We start from the raw sequence: 27,895 nt of genomic DNA, 5'->3' as shown, positions 1-27,895 counted from the left end.
AGCTTCATAAGTATTTTTTTTTATAAATAACATTTAAATAACTTAGAACAATAAAGTTCAAATACAACTTAAAATAAAGTTTAATGCTGTTAACAACAGAAAAAGCATGTATAAGGATGGAAAAACAATACTGAAAGCTGTATGCCCTAACAGGAATTATACAAAAGATAGGATATGTTACATAAAAAACCTTAATATGTCTGAATTTTTGCTTCATCGTTATATAAAATGTTAATTTGTGAAGAGTGAGATGAAGTACATAATGTATTCCTATTCTTATTTTACATACACTATTTGAAACATCTTTTAGAGCAGCATTAGGTATTTGTTTAATAGATAGGAACATTTTGTAGTAGAGTAAAAATTTTTCCAAACTAACTCTTTTATCTGAATACAACAATAAACATTTACAAGATTATATATTTTTTTTCTGATCATATAGTTTATGTATAGGATATCGGTTTCTTGGGGGAAGTATTTAAAATACTGCTCAGTCTCCACATTTACTATTGACTTGATAATCTGACAACTCATTCCAGCAGCCTTAAAGTCTGACATATTTTACACAACATTATCATCTGCTTATTATTATTATAGCAGCCATATTTAAGAAGCAGATAGGGTTTTTTTAAATAAAATATTATCAGATAATCAAGTCATGACTTATTCTTCAGGGTAAATTAATTTAAGAAACTACTCAGTTACAATGACTAAGATAATGATTGTACAACTCTTTAGAACTTTTTACAACTTTTAGTTAGTAAATCTGGTTTTGTGTATATTTTCAAATCTTTTTCATGTAGTCTCTTAAAAATAAACATAAAAGCGCAAGTCCAGCTTGTTCAGTTTCTCAGTAGTATTCCAGCCTCTCTTGATACCTTGTCAAATAGTCTTCTTAAAAATAATCTTCCTGCTGGAACTAGTTCTTTATAGATCATTTGTGATTAGGATATTGCCAGAGGAAGAAAGTGGGATGCTCTGTGTTCTTTCTTTGTCTTTTTACCTTTCATGGGGACCCCTTTGTGATTTAATGTAACAAACATCTCCTTTCCCTTGTGTGTCCATTTTGCAGAAGCATATGTGTTGTAATGGTTTTCTTCAATGAGTTCTATGAAGTTGCAGTCCTCGTTGCATACTTTCTGTTGAGAGTAAATAATAAAATAGAGTAAAATAAGTACAAGAGGCTTTTTAAAAATACTTAGGTTAGGGCAAATGGGAGAAGAATGTGCATTATAAACCCCGCATATTTTTAGTATCCTTAAAAAATAAATTTGACTTCTGAAATCTGACTATTGAATATTTTAGCTTTGGCTATTCCCCCTTAGTAATACACATTTTAAAAAAGCACATAAGCTTTACTCACTGAATTAAATAATGGACATAAAAGTCTAGTATGGCACATACATGAGTTGTAGAGGATACACGTTAATTTCTTAGGAATCTATTTTATAGAAACTATACAGAAGCTACATTTAAAATACATTTCTTTAAGATTGTACAGCCAAGAGAAGTTTGTATCCATACCTTTCCATATAGCCTTCCTGACTTGTTCATTGCCAGAAAGTATTCACTTTCCACTCCTTTGATTGCCACTATTCCAACTGCCACTGTCCGGATTTCTAGAATACCTGGAAAGGCACACAGTAAGGGCTGTAAAAAGGTTGTTTGCTCTGCAGTCAACTTGTAAGTTTTATTTAAAATAATATTCTGTAACACTTCAGTGTTACTGAAAATCTGCAGCAATTGTTCATAGAAAACAGAAAAACTATGTATTTATTCACGTGAAGGAAGGGCTAGACTTTAAAAATCAGGTATGTGAACGTGTCTGTACATAGCCACCTAAAAATTGGGTGATAATAATTTTTGAAGTTGTGCTGTTAGTCTAAGTAATTATTTTCAGAGAATCTGCATAGCTTAGAATTTATCAGGCACAGGGTTTCATTTGGAAGAATTACATGCATAGCCATCAAGGTTCACAGCATTTGTGTAAAGCCTTTATTTTGAAGATTTGTAAAGCAGTATCATCTCCTTGAAAGAGTGTAAACCTTAGAACTTGCGACTGACAGAAAACAGACCACAGTGTCTTCAATAAGATAAAGTATTTGCTTGACCTTTGTATGCTTTTATGACTGATCAGAGCTCTAAAGATATGTGTATTTGAAAATCATTAAAAGCTGCTCTAAGAACTTTCTTATTCGGAACCAGAAAACATTTAGAATTCTTGTCTATAAATTATTTTATTTTCATCCCGCTGATGTGTATCTTCGGTTGCTTTCTGTAGTCACTATGATATATTTAACTTACCTGCAGCATGAAAAATATTCTTATGTTAATAAAAAACCACCACAACTGAGCAAATGCAGGAGTCATTAAGGAACACCACGTTGTTCTTCAGCTTAAGTATCATTGTTGTTGTTTTAAGTACTAGATTAGAGTTATACTTCTAAGTCTGAGCTGTTTTCTTCCATATTGTGTCACATACAAGACTATGTGCAGTAGCATCTGTACTGTGACACGTTCTGCAAAACAGGCCCTTTCAAAGCCAGCCAACACTAGGCAAATTGCAATAGCTAAGCATGGGGGAGAAAAGAGAGGGAGGAAGAGCGAGCCTTGTGTTAGATTGCCACCTGAAAGATGGCAATCTAATCTTTCTTTTGAACAAAACAATTCCTTTTATGCTCTTTCCAGTTTGTATTGATTCTTTACTGCCACCATACTTGATAATATTTTCTTTTTCCCAGAAAGGTATGAAGTATCTATGATATTTCTCATCCCCTGTATTGTTTCTTATATCCCAATGATCTTTGCTTTCTCCTTGGTATTTCTGATGTGTCAGCCCTAGTCTGGCATTGCTTACTTTTTCCTTCCTATTTTCCCTACCAGTGAATCACTTACCTCTTCTGATGTTGTCTGCCCTGATGGGCATTCATCTCTGAACATATATTTCTGTACCTCTCTATAATGCTAAGCCAACTTCAAGTACAGCTTTCAGGATTGTTTGTCAAAGTTCCGCTTTGCTGCAGGCCTAGCAACAATTCTTACAAAGGGTAATTTCTAACTGAAACTTAAAAAAATTATATTAACTTTCATTTAAATTTCACTTTAGAAAAACCACAGCGAGGCTGAAAAACAGATGAACATCTGCATCTAACCAAACAAGAACATAACAGTGGAAGGGATCTCTGGGTCATCAAGTCCAGTGCTCTGCTAGCCTGGGAATTGCATCAGATAATTCTCTTTCATAAACTTTGCCAATACTAAATTGGAGTTGTTATTTCTTTGCCCCCAGTGTTTCCGCCAAAGGCTGTTCCAGAGTTTGATTTATTTTAATGGCTAGAGACTCTGAGTAATTTGCAATCTGCATTTTTTCAGCGACAGCTTATATCCATTTGTTCTTTTGCCTGTGCTGGCCATTAACTTGAGGAGAGTTTTGGTTTTTTTTAAATAATCTATGTATGAGTTTTCTATTTATATAGAATTAAAAAAAAAATCATTCGAAGTGACTTTTCAAACCAAGTCATGCTAAGAGGAATTGAGATTTCCTTGAGTAAGCTGATATTGGCTGAAGTTACAGTAGTAAGAAATACTACCACTTCTAAAATGGAAATGCCAAAGGCTTTTGTCCAAGGCAATATTATTATTAGAATTTTACATTATTTTTAGATTGGTTTTGTTTTTTCTGAAGGAGATGGTGACATTCAAACTAACTTGTAGGAATTATTTTAGTTTGGGTACTTGTTTTTCTACTTTATCCTCAGTTGAGACATAAATGTCTTTTATGTGGAAACTTTGCACTTTTCATATAGAAATTGGTGTAAGATAGAAATTGGAGATGTAAAAATATTTTATAATCCTCTTAGAAAATCTGAATGGAAAGATTAAATATTATCTGTCAATCAAGGCTATATTCTGCTTATAATTTACAAGGGCACTGTGTGTGATAAATTTATTGTATTTAAATCTTTACGTGGCTTTTCATCTTGTTTGTTAAAACCTCTTTGTGCATAAAAAGAAATGCAAATAAATTGAGATTATGCACATAATAGAATTAGGGGCTAACTCTCACATAAATAACATTTGACACCCTGGCTCAGAGGTGGTATCTAATCCAAACAATGTTTTAAGTCCTCAAATGGCACTTCTCTAAACATACTCCCATCTGTGCATCTCTTCATGAAGTTTAGTGCAGGAACACCACATAAACTCTCCAGTAACGATGTCACATTAAAAATGTAATATTAGCAGTGCTAAAGGGAGAGAAACAAAAGACCATGGAACGTTCAGTGGAAATTGAGCTTGTGTATTCTTGATTCTTTGGTTCTTTGCTCAGAATATGTCTACCTTGGAATTAAATGTGCCATAAACTGCATGTGCTCTTCTGTTCACAGTTCTAGATCATGTTCCATCTGTTCTGATGTGTCTTAATGAATCCCTGAAGTAGAAACAAAGTCTGATTTTTTTTTCCCCTTCTCAGCAAAGTATTTATGTGATTTAGATCACTTTTGCATTTGATGTGCAAGTGAATTGACACATCACTGAGTTCATCTCTATTAAGTCGTTCTTTAAGCAATAAGACTGCATACTGTATGCTCCCTTTTCATCTGGAGGCTGTGCCTCGGTGATTGTTCTGTTAATTTCAAAAATCTAGTAGTGCTGCAATACATTGTTTTTGGGTTTTTTAAATTATATAGGAAATGCAAACATATTTTTTAGCAAACTGTGAAAATTAAAATATTACCACGTTTCTGAACATACAGCAGGTGACCAGCTTTTTCCTACACACCTATTGTACCCTGCATAACTCTCCTAGCAAAAGTTATTAAATGAACTACTTAATGGAATCTTTAACAATTATAAACAAAATAATCTCACTGTAAAAAACACCTGAATGACTTTTCTATTTTTTTCAATACTCAGCTTGATATATAAACGCTCACCACAAACTTGTAGGTTAAATAAATGTGGATAATGGAAATCATTGTCTTTGACTTACAATTTTATAAGATACCTAAATATAAAAGTGAGCTTTTCTATTAAATCATAATTATAGCATCAAAGCAGAAAATCCAAAAGGATATACCAAAGGGAAAAATAATAAATCAATAGAATAACGTAAATTGTATTTTTCCCTTTAAATTTAATTTCATTTTAGTATCTCTATTAAGTCAAGATGTCATGTGTATTACACTATATGACATTATAGTTATATTGGTCTCTATTTGATATGTGTTCCTGGTACTCAGCCACTCTAAGAGAAATTACAGAATGGTAAATAGTCAGTAGGATGTGTTATTGCAGGTATGAACTTTATCAGTAGGTGTTAAGAGGTAATAAAACTGTTCAAGCAGAGTTTTGGCCAACTGCAGATATTTCATGTTTCTTCTATACTTTCTGTAATCATCTACTACTGGTGATTGTTGCCAGCAGGATCTTGGGCTAAATTAAATTTGGATCTAAGTGGATATGGTTGTCCTTATACTTGTAGTGTATATAGATTGTGACATGGTTGTGACTGTTAAATTCAACCGATGTTGTGAAGGTGATCTTTTTAGTTAGCTGCTTGTTGGATTTTTTTTTTTTGTTTCTAAAACAACAACAACAACAAAAACCAACCAAACCAACCAAACCTTATTTTTTCTCTTCTCTTTTCTTTTTAAATTCTGCAGCAAAAAAAAAAGTTAACAAACTAGGAAGGGAAAGAGAAAATTCTTATATGTAGATCATTTCATTTAAATACTCTTTTCATACTGTAATAATTAAAAATTATTTTAAAGACATGCTTAGATGGATAAGATGCTGCTGCTAAGTTCAAACAGCTAAACTCGATCAGGGTCTTAAATCCTCATTTAAAAATGAAAACATAAACTATATTTTTCAGCTACTTTATCTAAAGCATCCACATAAAAGTTCAGAAGATGTTGAAGAGAAGACTTGAATATACCACAAAGTAACTGGGAAATAAATCAGATTAAAGCCAGAAAGAGAAAAAACAAAAGAAAACAAAACTGAAAATGGGCATACAAAATTGAAAACAATCAGCGTGAAATTCCAAACAATTTTATATGGTTGCATGGTCAGTGTATCAAATGTAGCTTAAAATTTCTGTAGTGAATGAAGATTCCTACAGAGCTGAAATTCTGTCTGGTGTACATGAAAGACACTCAGCTGAGATGGTCTTTAGTTTCTCGTTAGAAGAAGATAACTTGTGGATGCTGGCAGCATCACTTAAATGTCTGGACTTATTTTATTTCTGAGGGCTGGAAGACAAGACAATACCTCAGGCTGGAAATTAATGCAGAAAAATTGGCATCTAGCTACAGCATTCTCAAGTTTGTATCAATTTTGGTTTTAATCATCTAATATTTGATACTTTTGGTTTTAATCAGCTGATATTAAGTACCTTTGTTTTATTTTTTCTATTTAATATGTTCACATTAACATTTTCTTTTTTTTTATTTGGGTTTTTTTTTCCTTTTACAACACTATAATTCTGTGATACTTGTTTTAACAAATCTTTGCTTTTATTGATACACATTCTTCTTATGGATTGTGTTAAACTAATTTCTAACTGTATAGAATAGCTGAATAGAACAAGTTTCTTTGTGTCTGCCCATCATAACCTCAAATGACCATATCCTCTATATTCCAAAGTATTGAGAGCCTCGTGATTTAGCACAGTCTGGGAATTTTTTCTTTAATCATTTGGGCTACCTGGTCTAGTGAGGGTGTCCCTGCCCATAGCAGGGTATTGGAACTAGATGGTCCTCAAGGTCCCTTACAACTCAAAGCATTTGATGATTCTACAGCTAAGAGGCAGAAAGAGCAAATGCAATTCTTGCTTCTGAGAGCTGCAAGGAAACCAATGTGCAACACATTGCTGAAGACCCAGCAGGTTGTAAGAACCCGTCCATGGGTCCTTGACAGAGAAGACGGAGCAGAAACACTGAGTTCTAGATATCTTTTCACATGCTAGGGCACTGCCCCAGTTTAGCAGATCATAAGATTGTTCAGGAAAATTTTGTTTTTAGCATACACAATGTGTTCAGTCCTTCATCAGCTGGCTCTTTTCCCAAACATCTCCTGATAATATTTCAGTAACTATCTTATAATGTCACTGCTCCTCAATTTTTTAGTATCAGAGTTTCTGTAGACATTGATTCAAAGAGAAATTTTGTCATCCATGATATTTTTCAGTAAGGCCAACAGCAATTCATCACAGTACTTTTCTGTTCTGTCAGGTACATGTTATGAGAAAATGTTTAAGGGTAAGGTGGAAACTGCGAAGAAGACATCAGTAGTCTTCTAAATGCTGGAAGGAAGGGAAGAAGAAGAAAAGGACAGGTATGGGTTTTAAGGAAAGAAGCAAATTTTGTGTGATATTTACAGCACTTTATTTCTTGTGGTCTCTGCGTGCTGAAGTTGAAAGAACAGCCTGTTGCTGACTTTTGGGAGTAGGGAGGCTGGTACTGACAGTGAAGCACTTCTGACGAATGCGTTTGTGAAACATCTTTTCCTAGGCAGAATTGTCTTAAGATAAAGCATGTGGAATCTCAAATAGGGAAAGAGAGAAGACTTGGATGGGGAATAAGTCAAAACAAAATGAAAAGTCTAAATTTCACTAACTTATGTTTCTAATTAATTAAATTTGGACCACATATTTATGAATTCAGGCAACCTTTGCAGATGATTGAAGGCCAAGAAAAATATTCTCATTGCTTACATGACAGTGTTTAATGCTATTTAATGCATTTTTTCTTTTATTCTGGCATTTAGTAAGTTTAATATGGTTTTGCCTATTGAAGTGAGAAAGTACATATCGTAATGGCTAGTATTTTGGAAGACGTTTGCAGTATTATTAGTGCATGTGTGCATTTGGTGTGCTAGCAGAGTGAATACATTAATTAGGTGGCTTATTACACTTCAAACTTTTTTCCAGAGGTGTCTATTAGTATTTGCTTTCTGAAGATAAATGCAAAATTTCAGTGGATAGTTTTACAAGTCGTTGTTTTCAGGAAACATTACTCCTTTCCCTCTCCTTTTAAAAAATAGTGTGCATATTGTGAAGTATTTATTTCTGCTTAAATTATTTGGATTCTTAATAATATTTTAAAATGGATGCATCTTAAAGTTAATTTTTAGGAAGAGCAATTTGTGTGCTCATTCTTTCTCAAATATAAAATCCAATAGTAAAAAAAAATTGCAAATAAATATATTAATTTAAGATAATTTAAGATAGATTGTAATAGGATTGAATTCTTTTTTTTTACCCTTCCCCATTATTAAGTTACAATTGATAGAATATAGAATATGCACTCTCCTTAGCAAAAGAGTGAATAAGTTTCCCAGATGGCACTTCACAGAACTTATATTCATAAGCTTTATAAGTATACAAGTATGTCATATAATCATAGAAACATTTTGGTTGGAAAAGACATTGAGATCATGGAGTCCAACCATTATAGTAGTTTTCAGAGCAGAGATGAGATTGTCTCCACCTCAAGAATTTTCTGCCTATGGAAATTATTTTAATAAACAATTAGTTATAGTAACAGAAAAGAAGCTGGTACAGACATTCACTGTTACTTTCTTTTTTTAACTGTCATGTATTTACTTCCTGTGATACTCAGAACTTGGGATTATGACATAAACATATATAAAACATTATTTACGGCACAGAACAATATGGAAGGCTAAAAGATCTTTTATTTTGAGGCTTTGTGCTGTATCCATGCATGCATTTGCTGTGCATATGTAGAATATCTGAAACACTCTGGAGATGAATATGACTGTAAAAATGATCTGCACATAAACAATGGATCTGTCAAGGATTTACAGTAGAACAGTTGAAGCTACTGCTTCAGTGAGGTGCCAGACATCTGGATATCATGGACAAATATTCAAAGCACTGAAAATTCCTGGTTTTGTCCTGTGTGTAATTTCCAAGCAGGAAAAATCGTAGTTGTCTTGAGGAAACATGATTAACGATAGAGAGATTTTCCTTGAGGACTTGATGTAGCATATTGTTCAAGCTTCCTCAAGTAGCAGAATTTGCTTAAAATATTTAGTCCACATAGAGAACATGTTTATTTAAGCATAAATAGCTGATGTTTAATAAACTTCTTGTGCAGAAGAATACTAGGCATACTGTATTTTAAAAAGTCAACTAACTGCTACACAAAAGTCCATCAGAGTATTTTTGTACTTTGATGGATGTTGATTTATTGATGATTTCAAACATTCCTTACTTGACGTTACATTATCTGTACATTTCTCCATTGTTTGCCAGTCCTACAAGCATATTAATACATGCATTGCTATATAGAACAACTTGATAATGAACTATTGTCCTGGTGGTATTCAACAGTTGACAGCTTAGTTAAGGAATTTGAGCCAAGTCAAGATTTCTTAATGAAACTACTAACTTGAAAACTCGGTGAGGATACTATAAAAAATGCAAGATGATAACCAAACATGAGAAAAGATACAATAGGGAACTAAAATGACTGTTTAGAAATGCTGTTATTTTACTTACAAGATCTGTTCTTTGCATGTGTACTTGGACTTGTGGGTGTTTACCTTGATGACAGAAAAGGAAGGAGTAAGCTAAGTTCCATTTGAAGTCTGTATTGTTCAAAGTATTTACACAGTTTCATATGCATCATCAAAGGTATAATCTGGCCATCTGAGTGTGTATTACTGGTATGCAGCATGGAAAGAAAAATCTGGCTTGACCTTCCAGATTGATGTTTAGGAAATACAGCCTTTTTACTTAGAAGCTTAACACATTTGATCTTCAGTGGGGAAGTATTAAAAGCCATAATAGTTTTTATAGTTACTTTCCAAAGTGAATAAATGTAAAACAGCACTCATCAGTTTCCAACACTCGGTTAAGCTTACCTCCACTAATTACTGTAATGAGGATATCAGTGACCATATTGCAATCAATTATTTCTGAAGAGAAATAGCTTAGAATTTCTGTGTTTTTCCTTATCATACAACCTGTTTGGCCTCAGTTTTTTATTAACTCACTGCTAATGTTGGTGAGTTAGGTTTATAATTCAAATGTTTAATTCTTCATTGTAAATGGTAGTGCAATAAGGATCAGTCTAGGATATTCTGACTCAAAATTGCCTTATCTCCTTTTGTGTATGCCTCTGAAACATTCGTGCTTTTGACCACTGTCTTTCCGTTCTTTCTCTTGATTTGATCTTCAAAACCGAATGGCTGAGACGTTTTTCACTGAAGTAGATCGTAAAACTATGGAACTTTTCAATTTAGAGGTCTGACTTGTGAATAGCATTTTATGGTATCAACTTAATAACGTGCTGCCCCAAGCAGCACTTGTGAATTCACGTGTGAATTTCTCATTAAACTTATTAGAAATCTTCACTTAGATGATCTTCACTGTGTATTTCATATAAATATTTTCTTGGTCGGCCTCTTGCACAGCGCATAGTCATTTCTCATTTTTACAGGAAACTTCATTTCCCTCCAATAAAAACTGCCTTGGAGCTAAACATATGGTTGCAATGAAAAATAATACTATTTTTTAGAATTAATAGTGTCATGTAAAATCCAAGTCTTAATCCTCAGTCTGAAAAAGTACGCTTTTATTACAGCATTAATAATTTACTGATATTAAAAATGAGGGAAAAAAGGGTGGAATGACGCTTGACAAAATATGACCATTTCCAAACAGTAACAAAGTGAATGAATTGCTAAACCTGTACAACACTTTCCCTACAGCTCAGATGAGGATATTTCTAGTACTTAAATCTTTTGTGCCAAATCTTTTCAAGCTTTGCAGACTTTTAGAATCTAGCTTCAAAATAGCAAAAGTAATATAAAATGCTGCTAATTAACCTTTTCACAGCAAAATTAGATACATTCATTCAGTGGTGTAAAACTTCCCTCATTTAGAGTTCCAGTGCCTGCAGCTATTTTGATTATCTGAAATTTGGAAAATTCCACGTAGGACCAGAGCCTCCTGTCTCTCCAAATTCTTCTGTAACACAAAAATCTTTTAATATGTTAATTTGTTCTTTGATATTTTTGTGTTTTCATCTAGTAAAGAGTTGGCATCTTGCCCCAGCATCATGACTAATTAAATTTCCCTCCCCCTTTCCTGGGTAGAATTAGTAATCATAGTTGCCATAAAATTACTCATGTCATTTTTGTGGAAGACTTTCTCTTGTTTTTCTAAGGAAAGCAGGAGTGCATATTCACATACTTTTTTTGTGTGCAAGAAATTGAATGATTTGTTATCTGAACTGTGTTCTGAAGAACTTCAATTCCAGGTGCATTTCCCATGCTCTTATGGTTTATCACCTGTATAAGCTGTCTGCAGGCAGTTGCAAAGATGGCATAAATATAACAGGGCACTGTGTGCAGGACTTCGTTAAAGGGGCAAAAATAGAGCGAAGAGGGAATGTCTTCTCTTTTGTATGAGGTATTCCCTCACCCTCAAGGTCTAGCTGTTTGGTTCTGCATATTGTACTGTTCCCGGCTGTTCCTGTGGCAGCTTTTCTGGTCTCTGAAACAGCCTTGACAGAAGGAATACCAGAGCTGTCTGTATTCTGGGGACAAACTGAATCTAAGGACTGCCCTCCTGTTCTCTCAGGATAATTTAGAGTTACATATTGCTGACAAATATTATTAAGAGCTATTATGAAATGCTCACAGAATGATCTAAATGACATTCTCAATGCTGAAAACTGTATTATCAGTGTAAATATAAAGTAAAATGCATTTTTAAACTGAAAATGTTCCCAGAGGTAGCTAATAACAGACTTATTTTAAATAAGTAAAATTCAGATAGTGGATGTGTAAGAAAGAAGGTAGCTGCAGTATTCCAGAGCTTGAACACTTAAAAGTCTCTGGCAAGGGAGCAAAGAGTTTTAAATGGTTTGAAATTTTGGATGGTAAAATTCTGTTTCACACAGTTAAGAGTGCATTTAATTCATGAACACTGTAATCCCTATTGCAAGAGAGAGACATCTCTTCCCACTCCACGTAGTTTTGTAAAACGTAGGGCAAGCACTACCCAACTGAATACATTTCCGTGTGATTTCCAAATCTGATCTGCTGCTTGGTGCAGGAGCAGCTGAAGCCAGACATCTAAATATATCAATTACAGCGTCTACAAGAACACAAGCAGGCAGGACATAATTCCTTTCAAGGTACAAAATGCAAGAAGCCGCTAAGAAAATCATACTAACCCCATGCTACACCACAGAGTTGGAATTGATAGAAACCATCTGGCTCACTCTTTCTGCTTTCAGAACACTGCTGGACATATATTTATATGATATGGTCTCAAATTGTTCTGATTTGCTGACGACAAATAATTTAGATTTAGTTGAACTTTCAAAATCTGTATTAGACCAAACACTGAAATATAAACCAATAGAAGGAGAAAGGTAAACCTCTCTCAAAATCAGAAACAATCTAATACTGTAATCCAAATCTGATAAATAATTTGTTTCACCTGTCTTGCTAAGTGTATGGATCAAATGTGTGTCAATTATACAATAACCTTCTTTCCTTTTTTTTTTTTTAAATTGCTTAACAATTTCTTGTCTTACTTTTGCCTAATGTTTAACTTCTAGTTGTATACTTTTTCCAATTCAAAAAAATTTGTCAAAGATGAAAGCCTAACTTTGGGGAAATCAATAGAACATTTGCTATTACAGACAGGCAGCACTGTTAAACCTCTCTCTTTCTTTACATGATCATATATTTATAAATATGCCACTGTCATCCAGTTAGTCTTTATTTTTCTTCTAGCTTTATGCTTCCATATCCAAACTAAGAAAAACGACAGCAGCGGTGGAGAAAACCATTCCTCTGACTCAGAACCAATTGTAGAGAAAATGTACTATGGGAGCAGTAGCCCAATTTATCTTTTATTTTCTATTTATTTGTGTGATTTTTTTAATCTGCATCTTAAATTTTAACTGTATTATCCAGTTTGAAAATTGGTGTATATTTTTGTGGGTGAGTTTTGACTTCAAATGCTAGGATGAGGAGGAAATTGTGTGTTAACGATTTTGAGTTTGATGATACAAATATTTGCACACAGTTTTGCCCATGTGCATAGTAGTCGGTAAGAAACATTACAACCAGTGTCATGTAAAAGCTTTCTAGAGTCCACGGCCTTTCTGTGCTTTGCTTTTCTCAAGTGCTACATAGAAATGAAGTCCTAGCTTTTTAGTGAAAGTTACCCTAAAAGTTGACAGGACTGTAGAACTAAGGGCTGTACACGTTCCAGGGTGTTGTGATAGAAGTTAGCAGGCTTAGTCTCTTCTGAAGAGAAGTTAGCAGGCTTAGCAAAAATGTAAAAAGTCAGGGAATAAAGATAACAGGACTGAGCAGTTAACAGAGCATAGGCTTAGCCAAATTAAACAAAAAGTTTTTATCAGGTGTTTTTGGATTGTTCACAACCAAGTTTCCCAGTGCTTTTGTTCTAATTTTTATATGCCCATGTGTGAATCAGGGCAGTTATCTTTATTTCAATTATCATTGTTTATATCAGCTAAAGATATCTAGAGAGGATATATAAAACTATGAAGTTAGAAGGCTGCCTTGGGTTGCTATGCACTGTTCCTTTCCATTATCCCCAGTACACACCCCCTTCCCTGCCCCTCCAGGGACAAGGAGGATTTTCATATGTATCTAATGCAGCTTAACTCCACCTTTAGTGGAGTTAACTCCACATTCTTAAAAACCCAGCCCTTAGTGAATTTGAAGATAAAGTCTCTTAAAAAGTTTCTTTAACCCTTTTGACAGAAATTGCCCTAAAACAATTACATTAAATTTAAAATATTTAGTAAAATCAGTATGTCATAGCAGTCATCTCTCAATTAACCAGAGGGTATTATATAAAAAGTGATAGAAACTATTTCACTCCTTTCACTAAGGAAAGTTTCCTGTGGCCCTAAACTGCAGAAGGAAGGACATGAACTCTCCTGTGCCGGTAAACTGCACTAGTTGGTTTTCTTGGCTCTCAGTACACGCAGGTACTACTATACTATACACTGTATTGTGCCTGTTTATAATACAGTTATCTGTGACCAGTCTGTTAAAAGTATTCAATACCTTAAATTGAGAGCCATCCTGGCAGCCATATTATTATATTGGCAGAACTCCAGATTTCCATCTCTGACAATTGAACAACCTGTTTGATAGACTACAGTGCAGTGCGCTGGCATAAGCATAAAGACATACTTTTCTCTTGATCTTGGAACAAATGGAAGATTTCATACTACTCGAGCATTTGATAATAGCTTCAGACAGGGGCCTTTGGGAATGCTTCACTTTTCAGTTTCTCTGCTACAATTCAGATAATTCTTTTTTTGCTTTTATATGTATCACAACGTTTTGATGAGCTCCATAGAGGGAGGACGCATAAGCAATCTGTAGCAGAATACATGGACCCCTTTAAAATCTGGGAAACAGCTGGTCTGTGATTTGTAGATGTTTGAAAACCTGCGTTTCTGCTAATGGGCTTGATCAAGGACCTTGGGCAAGCAGGAAAGGGCAAAATGTTCTTTATAAGAAAGCAGAGTAATATGGTAGAGGATTCTTCCGTAGGTTCGTGGGACTAGAGAACTCAGATAAAGGTTAGCGCTAGTATTAGCCTGTGAGCTGGGTAGCAGAAGGTATATGCAGAAGTTAAGGGTTTGCAGCACTTACATTTTGATTTTGTGGAGGATTTGCACTAAGCTTGTATAATTTTGTGATTGGCAGGCTCAGTTCGCTGGACTTTTTTGATTCTGCATTGTATTTATGACAGCTTCTACACTTTCCAGTACTGTCCTAGTGTTTGTAACATAAAAGTAAAAGTTAGTGTGTGACAGTGAACTCAGAAGGAAATTTTAGAACTGCCTTAAGACCAGCACAGAGCTTGGTTGTACCCACAGTGGTATGTTCTAAAATATATAAAAGCCTGTTGTTCTTGGTAAAGAATTTGCTATGCTTTTTGCTCTGACTGAAACAATTATGGCTTTTCCAAGCACTTAAAGTGGTGTAAAATATTTGTGACTTCCTCCGTATTGTAATAAGGAGCTGTAGAAAAAGTACCAAATTTAACTGAGGCGACGCTTAGTTTCTACCACACAAAATGAAATGAAGTGCTTCTGCTGTTCTTAACTTGGTCCTTTTGTGTCCTTCAGGACAAACAATGTATTCTTGATTTATTTGTAAATGCAGATGTTATATGGTAGAAGGAATTCTACAGCAATGTATTATATTTCCACTATTAAATATGTAGGTTAAATAATGCAATCAGTTTCTGCTCGGTATAGATATGTGGATCTGTGGTTTAAATGTAGCTCCAAAAATAATTACAATAAGCTTCCATTTCTGTCCTTCATGCAAATATATTGTATTTGCACTGATTTTTGCAGAATTTGCACGTATATTTGAGAACTAATAACTATTTTGCAATTTGAATATCTTAAATTGTGTATATTCTAGAGTATTTTTCTCTTAAGCCCCTATCTTGAGTAGAATAAATAGATAGCACTGTTGATCTTAGATATTAGTAAAATATAGGTAAGTCATTCTGACTTGAAGAGGTTTATGGTAGAACAGGATTTTAATTTTTTTTATGCCCAATATCTGTTGTCAATGTTATGAAAGCGTATCCTAAAGTAAAAGCATTTTTTGCAGAAGCAATAATTATTTGGAACAGTTTTAGATTAACTCCTCAAGCTATTGTTGGTCATCAGTAACAAAACTTACTGATTTCAGTAGAATCAGGCTTTTAGAAATGGCATATATTTGTCTCTTTCCTAATATGGGTCTTTCAACTCTTGAGCAAACTTTTCCTAATGAATCATACAGTTGATAGCTTTTCCACTAGTCAGTAACTTAACTCTTCCACAGCTGTGCAATATTTTTTTACTTTCAACAGCAACTATTTAGACTATTAATGACAGTTCTCTATAGCTGATCAGTAACTCAGTATGAATAGAACAACCCTATTTTGACTGTATGTTAAAAAGAAAGGTAATGCTGTACTTTCCAATGTTACTTTCTCATGTTTATCTCTTCTCTGTGTTGTTAAGAATGTATTTCAATCAAATACCATGCATGCAGAGAAAGAAATATTTATTTTTTTTAATGTAGACATCTATGCTAATGAAATAAATATGACACAGTCTGACAGGACTGAAATTGGGCTCTTTGGTACGATACCACCTGTGAGGTAAATTGCAATGCATGCGGTTACAATAGATGATGTGCTTACAATTTTTTTAGGGATAAACTAGCAGAGGTTAGTTTGGGATGTTAGAGGTTAGTTTTGGGAAGACAGACACCACCCCACTGTGATGGGTCTGCAGCCTGGAAAGAGTAAATTAATGAAACAGGCACTATAACAGCAATTCTACTGTGCTAAGCTGAATTCATCTGAAAGCACCTGTAACTGTGTTGAACACAGAAGTATGAACAAGAAGACAATATAAGAAGTTGTGATCCAAAATATTTACAGTGCTGTATGCAGGCAGAAATATCCTGCATTTCCCTGCATTTCCCTGCATCACCTGCAGGTGATGTTCTACTTTTGGAATTCATGTAGTTAATTGTTTGGACAAATAAGCGTGATTACTCTTATGTGCAATTTGTACAAAACTAATGTTTGTTAAATTTAGTCATGCATAAGGATACTGCAAACAACATAGCATCACAGACAGAAAAAGTGATCAGCTAATGTGAAGAGTGACAAAGGGAAAAAAGATTTTTGCAATATAAGTCGTACATTTTAATTTAGCCCTAGCAGGAAAAAAAAAGGTGTACCTTATGCATACAAGATGATTATTTGCAAGTGATTAGGAGAAAGTCAGGAAATATGGATTCTATTATTTATTTTGTCTCACAGAGTTGCGTAACAGTGGCTACCTGCACACTTCTGCAGTGCTTTAGAAAGTACTTAAGTCTTGCTTTGTGAACTGGAAGTGACACGCTTTTAGAAAATGGTCTCTTGGATGTCTACAGCTCCTATCTGAAAAGGACACTATACAGAATACCTACTTCTGTTTCAGAAAAAAATTGCTATATAAAAAGAAAAACTGGGATTAGTGTTTAGTCTTATTTTGGTGAACATATATATTTATTACATTCCAAATGTTAAAAAGTTTTGAAAAATTTCTCCAATAATTTTCCACAGTAATTATGATAAGTATACCTGGTATCACTAGATTATTTTCTGTGTAAATGATATAGCTACTGGAATTCATCACATTCTTTTAAATAATCTGGTTGGATGAAAGCTAGGCTGCTCAGTATCTTACTAAATTACGAGGGTGATGCCTCATGTTATGAATCATCTGAAATATGCTGCTTTTTGTCTAATTTGATCTAGTGCTAGTTTTATGATTTTGGTAAGATCATTTTTGCTTCTAGTGTTCCTCCAGGATGCAAATACCATTTCAGATATTATTAAATAACTTAGAACATATCCTAGAATACTATGATTAAAATAGATTAATTCAAATTCAAAATCCTGTATTACTTAGCTAAAAATTTAGCAGAGCATGATTTCCTTGAAACATGTGGTAATAGTTTCCTAGAAAGATGTGGTAATATTATTTTTTTCCTTTAATTTTGTTGCATGACAGTAATGTTCAGTAATATAGACTGAATTTCCCAAGCAGTACAAAGATGTAGTCAAAAAGGAGGGCATTTTAAGTAATTCAGTCTGGTATTTGTAATCAAGTAGCCTGAGCACCAGTTGAACAAGTTGAACATTCTGATTGAAATTAGTGTATAATCATTTAAAAGAGTGGCTTTATTAATAGCTGTATTATTTTCATTGCTCAAATTAAGAGGCATTTAAATGGACAAGTATAACTGGCTCAAGACTTGTCATTTATTTCGTAATATGAGCAGACTCCTCTAAGGCTACTATCAAAATTTATATAACATTTGGTTTTCTTTGAACTAATAAATACTAACTACAAGCTCCAACACGGATTCACCCAAATATATAGCTGTTACACAGTTAGTAAGGTAGGAAAACGTGCTAGACTGCTTGTCTTTTATGGTCTTGAAAAGAGAACTTCCTTCCTGACTGGTGAAACATGCTCAAGCAGAATGCTCAGCATTCTCAAATGGTACCATTTCTGCAGGTGGGGCAGGATGTAATAGAGAGCAAGAGACTCAAAACACCTGTGTAGTTGATTACCTTAGTAAGTGGGAGGAAAGAGGGTACAGCCAGCAAAAAGGAGTATTTCCTATGGACAACAGGTTTTCCATGGGTTTCCTATTGTGTCTTTTCCATGTTTCTTATGTTGTCTCTTACCTTATGAGGTAAGTGGTAGTGTTTGTTGTTTGTGGATGGATGGTGGTTTTGGAATCATAATTTGGACAGTTTCCTTCTTTTTTCTGTCTTGTGTACAGTGTTTTAGAGTGCTCTAAAGGAACTTGTTTGCCCTTGAAATGATGTACTTTTTTATTTGGTTTTGGTTTTCAGTCTGTTGGAAATTTTTTTTTTTACTGAGCATGGAGATCCTAGTAAAAGGTCTGGTAAGATGAATGGAGCTCACTTTACTTGGAAGAATGGCTTTTTGTCACCAGTTAGTTTGAAAATAGCCTCTTGAAGTTGTACCAATTAATTTTTTTTATTAGTAATGACATTTGTGGGCAGAGCACTGTTTTGAATATTTGTCATGCTTGTAGTTCTTCTGTTGTCAGAGACGTGGTCAGTATGTGTCAGAGATTTCGTCTTGTACTGAGTTACAGCACAGTACAATTGGTAAGATGGTGCTAAGCTAGTACAAGCAAACAGTGCTGGGTGGGGAGTTCAGTTGAGATGAATCTCACTCTGGGTGCAGGTATTTGTCCCTGTCCTCATGTAAAAGTAATGTTACAATTTTTGCTGGGGTATTGGCAAGTGATATGGCTGTGATGACTTTAAGGCTTCTCAGGTGCTTTTGTCCCACATGGGCAAGTGTAAAGGAGTGCTGCTGAGGAAGATCTTATATTGGCCTTTCCAAAATCGTAAATCTGTCTCTTGTTGCAAGGTGACCCTAAAAAGCAAGTCTTGTTATTATAATCATTATCTGCTGAATTTACATAGCTAGTTCCCTAAATTCCTGTGGAAGTCTCATCGATAGACATGCAAGAACTGGTTGGAATATTTTGTATCATGTAGTGCCTTACGTGTAGTCCCTTAGCTGCATAGGCTATTCCAAAGGAAATAACATGATGGAATTGAATTTGCTTCTCTGGCCAAAGTTGTACTTTCCAGTTGTACTAGTACAGGCTGCGCTTTCTAGGTTTCAGTTATCCTTCCTATTTTATTTCAGAGTCAGAGAGTACAACTCTTGGTTCTGCAGTAAAGACCTCATGAAAACTCTGTAAGTGTTGAATGGAATCAATCTATTCAGCACTCAGTGCTGCCCCCTTCCCTTGAAGCAGCTTGATCCACAGTTTCTCCCAAATCCACCTGTTCAATGGTTAGCTAGAGAGCCTGAACATCGTCACCCTTAGAGTTCATGTAGAACACTAAAAGGACAAATCTATCGTAATAATGCAATGTTGTGCATGTGTTATGCAAGAAGGTAGAACACTCTTCTAGTGAGCATTTCTGCACACCTGGCGAGCATCTAAATTTTTGCATTTGGCACTACTCTGTGTGCAGCTGTGTCCCCAGAACCACGGCAGCAGCTCACCTGAGCACTGCTGGGACTTCAGCAGAGATTCACATAGAACCTATTCAAAAATTGGTAGTGATTGTAATTCTGACCCTCCAGCTCTAGACAGTATTTATGTTCATCTGTAATAATCTGTCATTAACAAAGATATCTATTTACTTTTTTTTTCTGTAAACGCTTCTGATTGAAAAATCAAATGCTTGACATTTAGAGGTCATAATAAAAATCTTGAGAATAATAATAAAATTACTGCAGTTTATTAATGAAAACTTGCTTCTAGTTAGCAGGTGGGGTTTTTCTGGTTTGAAGTACATTACTTTCTAGTTAGAAGTACTCCAAGGTATCAAAATGGCTGGAACAAGTCTCATCAGCTGCTTCTTATAGTCTATAGCACCTCCCAGTGTCTATTAACACGTTTAAAACAAAGCAAGCCAGTTTACCAGAGTGGAAGTAAGCTTGGGGCATGTATGCTATTAAAGGTTGGGGTACTAATGCCAAGAAAACTCCATAAGTAATGGGGGTATTCAAAAAACGTTTTGATTGGAGTGATGGAGATGAGTGATGTTTGTTACTCCCTGTTTCACAAGTAATGTGCTCAGAAATAAGCAAGTCTTCTGTGTTTTGTTTATAGCATTGTGTTGACCTATCAATGTTCTGCCTGTGCTTTAATTTTGAAAGACTTCATGCTAAAGGAAAATGTCAGTGCTTTTAATAGAATATCTAGACTTTTTAATCATTTCAGCCTGTTAGTTTTGAATTGTCAGATTCCCACTATAACTTTAAAAGAGCAAATTCTCAGTTGTAATAAATTGGCATAACTTTGCTGATATTAACTGGGATTTACCTGTCTAATTATCTGATTCAGCCTTTTTAGAATAGTCTTCTGTTGATAAACTGTGCAGGTACTAGAGGAGTGTGTGAGTACTGTAAAAAAAATCCCATTAAAATGTTAATAGTAATTTTATTCTTTGTTTCAAAAGCTAAATAATAGTAAAGAGACCATATTGATTGCATTGGTATTTTTATTGCTTTTTTTATGTGTTTTTATGAACTTGTGGGCCACATCTGTGACTATCCACTTCCAACTTTTCAGCACCAATTGTTACCAACAATTTTTTCCAGTTGTATAAATGATGTCATGTGTTATGAAAGTTTTAAAGTGTGACAATTCAGTGCTATGGTTGTTAACCTCTATTATGTTATTGCCGTAGGAATTTACACTGTTAACTTTTTCTTAATGATATTTCTAAATTGCATACACCAGAAAGCTAACTTGACCTTTCCGTCAGCTCATATCCAGAATTAAAAATTAAAAATAAAGTCAAAGGTCAACGAAGACAATTGAAAAACAGTTGCCAAATATAGTCATAGACAGTCAATTATGCAATGAAAGCAGTGTGCCACCCAAGGAGACTAACAGCCTTCATTTGCCTCAACTTGTTCGGTTTTGGTGAGGAAAGTGTTCCAAAATATACTACTAATTGGTATGTCTTGTAGTGTGGAAGAATGTAGTTTTATGCTTTCAGTTGTCTCTGTCTTCCTGAGTTTTAAGGAAGATGGAGGGAAAAACAGCTTTGTTCTGTGCTCCGAGATCCTAGAAATCTAAAAAATCACTTTCAGATACACAAACAATACAGAAAGCTGGAAGCTGTGAAGGGAGGTATCTGGATTTGGTTTTTTTTTTTTTTTTTGCAAGACTCTTTATAAGGAATTCAATTTTATACCAATTACTATTTGTCTATATGGAAAATTGTGTCCTTAAGATTAATTTGAGGTCTCTGTTTTTCTGCCTAGCTACTGACTTTGTTTATTTTATTTACTAGTCTGTTAGTATATAGACTATAATAAAAATACTTAATATCTATAAAATTAACAAACAGGTTTTTGTAGGTTTGGAAGGTTTTTCACCAATAGGTTTTAAAGCTTTTTACACAGAGGTGAACGATTATTTGTCATAGAGGCACAGAGAATGAATTTTCCCGAAGTCTGTAAGTAAATTGCTTGAAAGTTTGGATTTTTGAGTCTCAGGTTAGGATTACTTCAGCATGATTTCTTCAGGATGGAGCAATGACATGCATAATAATACAATACTGTTGTGTTTTTTGTGGGGTGGGGTTTTTATACATTCAGAAATTTTAAACAATGGAGGGGGAAAGAGCTGTGGGAGAGAAAGGGCTGCAATTTGTCTGTTTAAATGTGTACTGTAACAACTACTACAGTCAGCTGCTAGACTTGATTGATGGTTCTGTAAAAATGTAACAGTTCTGATTTCTGATAAATCAGAAATTCAAAGATTCAGAATACCTGCCAAGTCACAGCTGAATAAAAGGTGTATCAAGGTCATAGGAATCAGTTTAAGCAGAATGTGTACAGATTCAGCTTAGATGTTTCTCACTGTTCATATTGATTTTAGCTCACGTCTCACCGTAAAGCGCCCGCAGGCAGGCACGGCCCTGTTGGTGTATGTTAGCTTTTGATTCTGCCGCTTGTGCCTGAGCCAGGGGTTTGATTCTCCCCTCACAGAGTTTGTGCAGTCACTGTGTTCAGAGTGAGAAGGAAGAGAATATAAACTGCAGCCATTCAGACTTTCCACCTCTTTTTCAGCTGGTAAATACCATGGAACAGACAAGGTGATAAAGATTCAGAAGGTAAATTCAGAAGTGATGAATGGTTTTAATTGTGTTTTGTGGCACTCCTGTTACACTGTGTCAGTTGAGCACTGATCTGGACATTGATAGGCAAGATCTAAACAATCTTGCTGCATTGGTTCATGTCTTTCTCCTTTCTTCTTATTTCCCTCAAAGCATAATCTTACAGAAAAAGTCAGTAAAAGCTGTAAAACAGACATAACTCAGCTGCTCCTGTTATCTGCATCTTTGCTAAACCCCATCTTCATCAGTAGTTGATGGTGGAAAGCTGGGATTTGTGATAAGGTAAAGGCTAAGGTATAGACATAGTCTTTTCTGCTGTTTGAAGCTTGAGGGGTGGTATCTACTACCAGTGCTAGACAAAGAGCTAGAGAGGGAGCAGGGAAATCTTTTATATTTAGATTTGATTAATCACTGTAAGAGGAGACGTCATCCCTGGCACTGCAGGCTAAGCTTTGTGAGGATACACATATAATGCCATCTGAATTAATTCACTTTCTGTTGTAACTGAAAGGATTAGCAGAGTACTAATGTGAAGCAAAAGCACTTCAGCGTTAGTGAAAGTTTTTCTTCTGCCTCCAATGTGTTGGTTGAAACAACTAACTCATGAAAAATAAAGAATGAAGTTATAAAGGCAGGCTCTTCTGTTTGGTTGGAATCCTCATAACCCTTAACTGAATCTGGTACATCAATCCCTGCATTGAAATATCTGATTTTCAGGTGCTGAATCTTCTTGCTCCCCTATGTAATACATAGTTAAGCAACAGAAATAAGATTTATATAGTGGCACAGCATACATAGTCCAACATTTGTTTTACCTTAAGAATCATGTATAAAATGCTGTCAGAAGTAATTTTGATTTCTAAGCAACTTTGAGTATTTAACCGCTAAGATGAACGTATTTTTGTCATCAGTTGAAGTTTAGGTTTGAACAAAACTGAGCTAGAGTTCATTTAATATTGCTGAAAACTATGACTTGTTAGAGTTTGATCAAAATAAAAGTAGTTTTCCAAGATAAAAATTTTAATCAAGACTTCAGCCATTTTGTGCTAAGATCTCACTGGATTTTTATAATTTTTTTTTACTTGTTTTTTGTTGTTGTTGTTTGCTTTATCCACTGAAAAGAGGAGGAAGTAGGCACTTTCTGGGTTTAGAGCACACATGGAAAATGATAGGATCAGACATCTTAGGATTCAGGTTCCGGGAAGGCTTTTCTAGTAACTAGCAGACCCTTTGAAGTCTTTAAATTGAGATTCCAAAGGCAACAGAGCGTGGAAAGTCCTAAAGCATCATCCAGTCATAGTTGTAAATCCTCTTGGATAGAGTAAAAAAAACCCTGATTTTTGCTGCTTTTTTTTCTGAACAAAATCAAATCACATCTGGCAAAATTCTCAAACACACACTGAAATGAAAGGAGTAAGCAACAATGAGGAGAGATTTATTTTCTGTAAAAAATGAAAATTAACAAATTGCCATATTATCTCGAAGATTTGTTCAGTTGCTCATTTTTTACAATCGTGAATTCAAAAAGTCTGGTTTGTGTGACCATGTAGATTATTTTACCTGAACAAAGTAAAAGGTTTTGGTTTTTTTTTAATAAAGAGCAAATAGTTTAGGCTTGGACAAGGTATAATAAGTGATTTTCAAAGAGATTTTTATGAATAATGACACATTTTTCTGGGTGACCTAATCTCTTGGCTGTTTCCTAATTCTTGCTCTGCCTTTTAGTGTTCAGAATGAAAGCAGAGCTGTCAGGTGCAAAGCAATTTCCTCTGCTTAGTGGAGACCACTGTCCTCTGATTTGCTTAGTTTAGACTTGAGTTATCAACTTTGTGTCCAGTAGAAGGCTCTACTGCTCTCTGAAATGCACACAGAATAATATTCTTCAGAGACCCAACAAGCTCATCAACAGGATTCAAGAAACAATTTACTTTCACTGAAACACTGCACCAATAGTTTTGGACTAAGCAGTTAACTGCTAATGTCTTCTGAAACAAGTGAATTATAAATACAGGCTATTACAATTGGTGACTAAGGATTTGGTTCAGTACTTAATTTTGCCATGGATTTGCAATCCACATATGTTTAATACAGTGGTCTTGAACTAAAATCTTTGGAAATTATAACACTTTCATTACTTTAGCTATTAGTTTTATAGGATTTGTTAGTATATATACTATAACTTACTAGAGAAGTTTGAAATACACAGACCTTAATTCCTCACTGGCTTGGTATTCTTACATTTATAGTCTTAAGTGATGAGAGAGGTGTGATAAATTTTGGCACTTGCAAAAGTTGCTATGATGTTACCATTCTACAGACATGTGTCAATGTGAATATTGCTATTAGCAATTCATGAGCTGAAAAACAAGTAATAGATTCTGCAAAAGTGTCAATGCAGTTTCCTTAAGCAAAGTTATAGGTAAAAATGTGGGGTTTTGTTTGTTTTTGTAATTTTAGTAGCACCATGTTAGTGATTCAAAAGAGTTTCTTTTTCTTTATTATGTAAGTGGCAAATTAGGATAAAATAGGACGATACTTCTCAGAGCAGTGCTTCCATACCCGTTGATTAATTTGGCTGCAACTCTTCTGTGACTCCATCCTGAGAAACAGGTCTGATTTATGACTTTCTAACTTTCAGAACTGGAAATCATGCAAAAAGAATATTTGAGCGCCCAGATTAATACACTTTGTGATGGGTATGATTCTAAAATGAAATCATGCTTTTTGGACACCCTGGATAATTATAGCCAGTTGAGTCTTTTAATGTTAAACATTTTGCTTAGGGTAAGTGTATTGATCCAGGTAGCACTTGCTTTGATTTTTTCCCCTCATATTTTGTTTTTCTTTAGGGGTATTTTAGTACAGATCCATAAATACATCTCAGAAAGGCTTCTTACATATTCTGTTGAATAGAGGGTAAGACAAAACCAAGCTTTCCATAATACTATTTTTTTTGAGGTTTTCAGAAAAGCTGTTATCAGTGGTCATGTTTTTCCAGTCCTCTTTGTCTATATTTCCCTATTGTCCAACAAAAGCATTTGGATTTTATTTCTTCGTGTATAACAGATAAATTAAAGCAAGAGACTTAAGATGGTGGAGACTTCCCACATACTTCAGTTCAGTGGAGACATTCATCATAGTGGACATTAGTTACCACATAAACCATTCAAGTATCAATTGAGGTTTTTTTCCTGATAATTGTTGCATTTACCAGGAAAAGGAATTCAATACTTTTTTTTTTCACTGCAGTACACTGTAAGGGTTTAACAACTCAAGGTTCCCCTTCTGCAATTTGTAGTGTTTACCATCACTAAATCTTCACAAAGCGTTCAGAAAACTACAAGAAAATGGGTTGCCTCTAGTATAGATGGTCTGACATCCTCTAATGGCTTCACTACAGAATGTCATTAGTTTGCTTCAGCAGTGTGGGATCCTGCAAAGAACTGAGAATCTTTACTTGAATTTTAAATAATGCTCAATTTCTAATACAGTTTTTACTTCAGCATCATGAAACTAAAAATAAGCAAATTTTTATAATTATGTTCCCTCAGTATGCAGTCATAATATCTTTAAAGTGTTTGCAAATAATAACAGAAAAAAGTGAATATCCACAGTTCCCATTATTTGCAAAAAACTTAAGAGGAACTGTTTCAACAGTCAGTAATGCTTTTTTTCTAGTGATTTTTATGGGACCAACACTGAATTTCAAAATTAGCCCTATGGATCTCTATTGTACCAATGTCCTCCTGAAACTCAATGGGAGTCATCTTGAATATGGACCAAATAATTTATTTGGCTGTTGGCCATGTGTTGTCTTTCAGAGGAATATGGTTATTCACTATATAATAGTGTAGGAAGAAAGGCGACATATGGAAACAAATCTTAAAAGACAGTAACATTAGTCAATGAAATTTTAGCCACGCAAGTTGCCAAGCACTTAATGTAGTCATGAAGTAAAGAAATAAATTATGAAGCCCACTAGCCAGGCGCTTAGCCTGCAAAAGTGCTGTTCTTATAGAAAATAAGCAATCAACTTCAGCTGAAAGCTGAATCACACTAACAGTTCTTGAAGTTTGATTTATTGGTTTCTTTTGCTGCTGCTTTTGTAAAAAGCACTATAATACATACAACTTGCATTAAAACTATACTTAATGGCATCCTTGGAAATATATTTCTGTTGACTATAAACAGTAGACCAGCATCTCTGGTCCCTTTTCCTTACAAACTTGTTTTGAAACATGTGATATAATCCTATGTATTTTCCTTTTGTATTTTAATAAACTAATGTCTTTTCAATGTCATGCTTCTCTAAATAAACAACATATTTGTAATAACATGAAAGTCAAAGTATCAAAGACAGTGACTGTAAAATGGATGCCTTCAAGTGTAAGATCTAGAGGTATTTGTATGAAAAATACAGATTAGTAAAACAGTTCTTTTGCTTGATCAAAAATAGTACTTGGTACAGCTTTGCAAAATATTATATGTCCATTCTCTCTAGATGAGTCATGTTTTTGGAAGAAAGGGGAGAGAATATTTTTTCAGCATCATGATCATTGCAATAATGAACTGCAGAAACTATAATAGATTTTGTTCCTGGCTTGGCAAACTATCTAAAAGATTTTGCAAGAGAGTTTACATAATTCTTTCCATTGAACTTACTAGTATTGCATATGTTCTAATTGTTAACTCAAACACACCAAACTTTTAGGTAGTTTGTGGACTATATAAATACGGTTTAACATTTCGTAAGTATTTTATGAGCAGAGATTGTGGTTATACATTTTCATACTTACAACCTTAATTCACTTGTTAAAATAGGCTCTCTGTTTGTTAATAGTTACCAGCTGTAACTAATGCATTTGCAGATATACAATGTAGTATTTAAAATGACGCATTTCAAAATCAATAACAAATGTCCTGCTGTAGGATTAATTGGAGAACTTGTCTTATACAATGATCAGTACACTATACAAAATTCTTTTGAAATTAGGCTAAATCAAGAAATAGGAAACCGTGTAAACTTTTCAAAGCTTATGAAAAGCAGAAATACTACTTACTGTAGTTGTTGTTTGCTTCTCTTGTCCCTTTTACTTTGCCTCGCTTATCAATCCTCATATACCACTGAGTTCGACAGAAAAGTCTTCTCACTCTTACATCCCCCCCTTCCATATAATCATAGCTTCTGGTATGTCGCTCAGGGCTGGAACAGTTCACATTTGTAGCCATTTGCTCTGGAGTCATGTCATTGCAAGCTAAAGATATAGTGCCCATTAGAAAGATAATGTAAAAGTATGATCTGTAGAGCAAAATTGGCAGGATCCATGTCAGTATCCATTTGTGCATTATAGTGCAGTGTTCTGGGTGTTCATGAACAACATAATGAAAATTAAATCTCAAGTAGGCTGTTGCTCTTAGGTCACCGACCTGCCTTCTGTCTTTACGAGTTACAGATTCATTTAAATGAGATTGTTCCCTCTTCTAGAATTCTGATCGTTATTCCTTAATAGTTAGTGACGAAATAGAAGAGCTTCTTAAATATCTCTTCAGTCAGAATATCCTTTAAAGACACAAGTTATAAAAACC

The 27,895-nt window shown here is 34.5% G+C and overlaps 1 protein-coding gene across 1 annotated transcript; it reads right to left on the bottom strand.

Annotated features, from left to right (window-relative positions):
* Positions 1-944: 944 nt before the first annotated feature.
* Positions 945-27,655, bottom strand: FGF7 (fibroblast growth factor 7; the record flags this gene model as incomplete). The annotated part of the gene is made up of 3 exons (XM_084268337.1): positions 945-1,139; positions 1,525-1,628; positions 27,370-27,655. The coding sequence occupies 3 exons, from the start codon at positions 27,653-27,655 to the stop codon at positions 945-947; spliced, it is 585 nt and encodes a 194-aa protein (XP_084124463.1).
* Positions 27,656-27,895: the final 240 nt, after the last annotated feature.

Source organism: Gallinula chloropus (genome assembly GCF_964237585.1).
Source record: "Gallinula chloropus genome assembly, chromosome: 9".
Taxonomy (NCBI): Eukaryota; Metazoa; Chordata; class Aves; order Gruiformes; family Rallidae; genus Gallinula; species Gallinula chloropus.
This window is presented reverse-complemented; position numbering and strand designations above follow the sequence as displayed.